At 39.4% G+C, this 6,132-nt stretch overlaps 1 protein-coding gene across 1 annotated transcript; it reads left to right on the top strand.

The window, feature by feature from the left end:
* Positions 1-3,313: 3,313 nt before the first annotated feature.
* Positions 3,314-5,091, top strand: LOC149844891 (NAC domain-containing protein 21/22-like). Its single transcript, XM_089997381.1, has 3 exons — positions 3,314-3,592; positions 4,139-4,419; positions 4,513-5,091. The coding sequence occupies exons 1-3, from the start codon at positions 3,418-3,420 to the stop codon at positions 4,963-4,965; spliced, it is 909 nt and encodes a 302-aa protein (XP_089853507.1). The 5' UTR covers positions 3,314-3,417; the 3' UTR covers positions 4,966-5,091.
* The last annotated feature ends 1,041 nt before the right edge of the window (positions 5,092-6,132 follow it).

Raw genomic sequence — 6,132 nt, 5'->3', positions numbered from 1 at the left:
TGCTAACTATTCCCTAGAAATTGGCTGATCTATCAGTTGAGTCCAGTGCCACATACCAAGCTGTCACAAGGACACTGCTAAAAGGACACACACACACCATTCTTTAGGGCTCTCTATTTGTTTGGATTTGTACAGTGTACTCGACCCGATAGGTGGGTATGAGCATAAAAAGTGTCAACCCTAATATTATTGGGGTTGATCCGAACCCAACCTGAGCAATATGCGGGGCTTTGGGTTATGATTTTTGTCTGGGTACCCGACCTCACCCAGTTTTTGTGCTGGGTATCCAACCTGACCCAACCCGACATTTTTATATGTATTTTCAATAGAATTAAATTTCTGAAATTATCCGGATTGGGGTTTGGGATTCCTGTTTCGTGACCTGACAAAACGCGAACCCGATCATTAATTATATGGGTGGGTCCGAGTCGACCTTGACCAAATCCGACCCGTTGACAGCCCTACCATTCTTGTGTAAATTTTCTGCAAAAGTAACATACAAGGGATCAATAGAATTGTGCACAACTCCGGAATTATTAGCTTGGACTGAAAAAACTAAGGCTTTGACTCGGTACAAGATAACTCCAACCCAACTTTTTTTTTCCTTATTTTATTTGGTCAGAACGGTTTTTGGATAACCAATACTCACTGCCAACCTTGCAAAATAAAATTTGTTATTTAATTTGACCCAACCAAAAAGTATAGGAAAAGTTGATTTGCAATCAAATACCAACCTCAACACTGCAAGTTAGGCAAACTGCAAAATTACATTAATTTGTCATCACATGAACAAGTTCATGAACTCCTCATTTTTTCCAGTAAGGCTTTTGCAAAAGGCATGTTTGGCTTCAAATGTAACATGACAAACTTCACGAACTCCAAACTCTCCAATAAGACTTCCAAAAATAGCATGTTTGGCTTCAAATAAAACATGACAAATTTCATGAAATCCAACATGGCACCACTGGTAGGAATCTGATGTAGTAGAAGTTTGGCACTCAAATGAGATGTGTCCATGTTTGTGATCTCTACCACCAATATTTGGCATAATCTAGAATATGGCAAAATACATGAACTGGGTGAAATTTCACAAGACAACATCCATCATCTTACTCATTTTCCCTTCATATTATCTTAGGACATCCAACATTCAAGAGTTTGAGAATTACTGCTGTCCTTGAATTCAATGTAATCCAAGGGACAGTGTCCTTGAATTCAAAAAAAGTACAATACTGACATGACAGGAGAAAAGGCCAGAACAGTGACAAGGACATTTTTGTCATTTGAAACTTTCAAAGGCGATTTCCCGAGGTCAGACGTCACCTCTAAATAAAGCATATAAGGTCACTGTTGGAATGAGAATGAATCGTTTGTTTTTATTGTACTTTTTTTAAAAATTATATTTAGTTCTTCCCAACCCTAACCTTAACCCTATTCTTAGTTCTTAGTTTATTATACTTTTTTTAATGAAATTTATAAAATTTAATAATTTTTTAAAAAATTGAATGAACTTTTTTCATTTTTTTAATGAATTTGCACATTTCTATGTACAAAGCATGCATCAATAGGGCAGGGTAGGAGTCCAATGAGATGGCTGGATGGTTAAGGAGGGGTTGATTGAACGGTAGGCCGGATACCTTGCAAAAGTATTAAAGTAGATGTGTGCATCACAGTGACAAATAACCCGAGATGTATGAAAACCTCGGGATAATATGGTGAGAAATTGCCTGAAAGATTAAACTCGTAATTTCTCATGATGCTCCAGTTAGAAGGATGGAGAAATGGGAAAATATATTAGTTAAAAGAGGTCGGGGTAAGCCTAGGAAGACATGGATGAAGGTGATAAGAAAAGATATGAATGCTTTGAACCTCACCGAGGACATGGCATTGGATAGAAATGAACGGAGGAGCAGGATTCATGTGAAAGACCCATAATGATTTTCTTTGTTGGTTCATATCGCTGACCCCAATTGTTTTGGGATGAAGGCGTAGTTGTTGTTGATAGTGAGATTTATGAAAAAACATAAATACCATGATTTAAACATGATATTTGCATTGTAAATGGTTATTTATTGTGAAAAAACCATGTATTTTTATTTTTAATTAATTTTTATTAATATTTTTATATTTTAATTAATTTTTTTATTGCCAAGATTTTGCCAAAAAATGCAAGATTTATGAAAAGTTTTCAAATTCTCACAAGTTTTTTAAAAACGAGATTTTTGCCGTTTTTTAACGTTTGTCAGTGTAGTGTGCATCCCTTTTCTTTCCAAATGAATAGATGTGTGGCATGTAATGATTGGACTAAGTAACTCGGTTCGATCATTGGATCTCCTTTTTCATGGTTAGGTCACGCTTTAGAAAAAAGTAAAAGGCACCAATAGAGTCCACAATAAACTGTCACATGTTTGACATCGCTAAATGCTGATTTCGTGTAATTTCATATAGGGAGTTGGTATTTGTTGACCCGCCCTTTGGAAAGCAAGGATGACACGAAGATTTTTTTTTTTTTTTTAGATTAGCAAGCTGGGGTTAGGCAGACCTAATAGTTATTCAACGTACCGTTGGGTTTTGAACCTGCAACGTCCAGATGCACTGACAGCTCCTACCAACAAAGCTGAGCCACCGTTGATAATTTTTTGGGAAGTTTTGAGTCTCAAGAGGGAGATGGGTCTAAAATTATTGGCCGGGATGAAAGACAGCCACCGTTGATAAATTTTTTTTTGGGAAGTTTTGGGTCTCAAATCTTTTAGAGAGAGAGAGAGAGAGAGAGAGAGAGAGAGAGGTGACATTCATGGGACTGAGGTATCGTATTAAGGAGATATGTGTGTCACGCGTCAATGAGAGAGGTGAGCACGTGGTTTGTGGCCCAGTAATTATTTGACGCAAAAGCAAAGTGACAAAGTTCTCCTGTCTGTTTGTGATTATTCTGATTCGTTCCTTCACTGTTGCTGGACTTCAGATAAGAACACGACTTTCTCATGAAATGGCTAAGCTTTTCAAATTGACCCTCTGGAAAAAAGGAGCTTTACCCTTTTCCGATTACAGTGCATATATATATATATATATATATATATATATATATATATATATATATATATATATATATATATATATATATATATATATACCCTTCTCTGTTAAAAAGGAGCTTTACCCTTTTCCGATTACAGTGCATATATATATATATATATAAAAGAGATATCTTTTAATCCTTCAAAGCCTACCAAAACGTCCCGTCGTAAGAACATGTGAACATCCTCCCTCTTTTGTCTATTAATAGACCCCTCACCCCCCTCACGCACCCAGCCCCTGATCTCTCTCTCTCTCTCAACAAAAAGGAAACAGCGTGTTCACCCATTTATTGCCCCCAAAACTCCCTCTTTTATATCTGCAGCCATTAATTTTGCTTCTCTCATGAATTCCTTGTCGCAAACAGAAGCCAAACTTCCTCCGGGATTTAGGTTTCACCCGCGGGATGACGAATTGGTATGCGATTACCTTGCTAAGAAGATCGCCAAGAATGAGTCCGATGACGTACCCACGATGGTCGAGGTCGATCTCAACAAGCGTGAACCTTGGGACCTCCCTAGTAAGTCTCTCTCTCTCTCTCTCTCTCTCTTGGATGACACAGGATCAATTCAGATGCTGGCCATGTTCAATATGCTCTCTTTTGAGATTTTTGCTTGTCCGCTTTCTCCATGTTGTCAGATCTCTGCCCCCCATGTGATTTGTTCATACTTCATCGTCAAAAGCCTCCACATGTACCAACTTGGTGTCCATGTGGGTGTTATTCCTTTGCCAAACTTGAGTCCTTTCATGTACCATGATTAGAGATCTCATGCTGAAAGGATTGGTTGCCCCCTGTTCTGTCTTGCATATATGGGACCATGTACAATTTGGCATATGCTTCGGTGCTCGTCGCTGCATCCACACTTGCACACGCACCTTCCTGTCATTAATCTCGGGTGCTACTTTCTCCCAAACACGCTCAACTTCGTGGCTAAGTAATTTCTTATTAAGATCGTCTCGATTTATGGTCATATGACAAGTGAAACGCTACATATACAAAGTTCAAAAGTTTTCCCCATATTTTTTCCATTAACTTCATCTTGACATGTTTGTTTGTCGGCTGTAGTCTCAGCAAGAGTAGGAGACCGAGAATGGTACTTCTTCAGCCAGCGGGATCGGAAGTACGCGACTGGATTGCGAACGAACCGTGCGACTGTATCTGGTTACTGGAAGGCGACGGGGAAGGACAGACAAGTTCATGCTGTGAGAACAGGGAAGCAGGTTGGAATGAGGAAGACACTGGTTTTCTATGAGGGAAGAGCACCCAAAGGAAGGAAAACTGATTGGGTCATGCATGAATTCAGGGTAGAAGGGTCACCAACTTCACCACCAGCAGTACAATTCAAGGTCCTCACAGCAATTCGACTTCCTTAAGGCTAACCAACCAAGTTTTTCATCTATGAATCATGTCTAATTATCCTGTTGTCTTCAATTGTGCAGGAGGATTGGGTGTTATGTAGAGTTTTCTACAAGAGCAAAGGAGCCTCGACAAGATCCAGCAACACAGAGAATAGCTACGAAGAAACTAGCTCATGTTCCCTTCCACCACTAGTTGATCATCCCTTGAATGCCAACCAACATTTTGAAGGTTATGAGCATGGACCCTGCTTCTCCAACTTTCCTCTGAATCACACATCTCGTTTTGGAGGTATAAGTGATGCGGGCCCCATCTGGAACCCCATGCCAAATTTTGAGGGCTTCTCTAATGACAGTACTGTTCTAAAGGCTGTATTAGACCATCTGTCTATGTCTGATGGGGGTGTAAAGTTAGAGGTGCCCCCAATTATCGGGGATGGGAGCTTCAATAAACCCATGCAGCCATCATTCAACCATGATAGTTATTTACCAGATGGTAGTTTGCATCACATATGGAGCAATTATGAACGCCATTGACTTGCCTTTTCTGTATTCATTTGTAGTTTTGTAGTTTTATTTCAACTCTGTATAAATTTTTACCATCTGTATACATCCCTTTCGGATCATACACTATTATGTGAATTTAACTAAAAGTTTGTCCAATATGCTTTTCCTTCTTTTCACCTTCCAATGTGCTTTTCCATTTTTTCACCTTCCAATATTCTTTTGTATTTTTGTGGTGTATGCATGTGTCATATAATACTTATCATTGAGGCACCCGAACAGTGGAAAACAGAACATAGATACTCTAGAAGAAACGCTTTTGTCTATCACAGATGGTCTATGGCATCGCCAGTCAAGCTAAATTTGTTGGTTGGTAGACCACAGAAGCCATGTAGGCATGGAATTTCATACTATGGTTCTGTTATAATGCTTTTTACATGCGATCATTTCAATACAAGGAGGCCCCAAGAGATCCATGGATTCATCGCTTGTGGTTGGGATTGGTCTGAGGCTCATGCCAGATCTGACATTCATGCAAACAAGCGATCTCATATCCTTATTGATCCCCAAAACCCTCCCAAATGCATAGCTTTTTCTTCTTGGGAGGTGGGGGATGGGGAGCTTCAGACTAGAGAAAACCTTGGATTTGAGACCCTCTCAAATGCGGCCTAGGTGGTTTGGTGTTCTAAAAATTATCGTACTCTTTTGGGACAGGCACTATAATTCATCTCAAAGTTGATATAAAATTAAGGAATCGGCAGCACAACCTTCTACATTATAAAAAAAATGAGCAACACATCCTTAGCCGTTTTTTTTTAGAGTAAGTAAACTCAATTTTATTAATTAAGTAGCTAGAAAGAACTCAGTTTTACTAGCAGATCAGGGAAGTTGGTGAGGATAGGGCGTATTCAACCCAAATCTTGCATCGGCCACTTGAGGTTGACCATGTGATAGACATTAGAAAGGATAAGAGCAAGCAATGCAGATGGAGGTCTAGCTCGGGCCTAGAGTGTTATCAAGTTTTACTTTCTCCAGACCACCCACCATGCCGTGAACAACCAACATCTCCACACAAAAAATCATCAGCTACTCTTAGGCAGGAGGCCCTTATTATTAAGCAGATCCCTTGCGAAAGACTCCTTGTGCACCAAAATGTGGATCTGCTGCCACGAAGTGAAAAACAGGGTATGAAAGAGAGTA

This window comes from Nuphar pumila, chromosome 2 (assembly GCF_984573655.1).
Source record: "Nuphar pumila chromosome 2, dmNupPumi1.hap1.1, whole genome shotgun sequence".
Classification (NCBI taxonomy): Eukaryota; Viridiplantae; Streptophyta; class Magnoliopsida; order Nymphaeales; family Nymphaeaceae; genus Nuphar; species Nuphar pumila.
The sequence above is the reverse complement of the archived record's forward strand: the minus strand, read 5'-3'. Positions and strand labels throughout refer to the sequence as shown.

What these genes read in the sequence shown, in the direction of transcription:
- LOC149844891 (XM_089997381.1), top strand. Translation starts at nt 3,418, where the DNA reads ATGAATTCCTTGTCGCAAACAGAAGCCAAACTTCCTCCGGGATTTAGG. An exon ending in TGAACCTTGGGACCTCCCTA is followed by an intron (nt 3,593 to 4,138) that starts GTAAGTCTCTCT and finishes TGTCGGCTGTAG; the next exon opens with TCTCAGCAAGAGTAGGAGAC. An exon ending in CACCAGCAGTACAATTCAAG is followed by an intron (nt 4,420 to 4,512) that starts GTCCTCACAGCA and finishes TCAATTGTGCAG; the next exon opens with GAGGATTGGGTGTTATGTAG.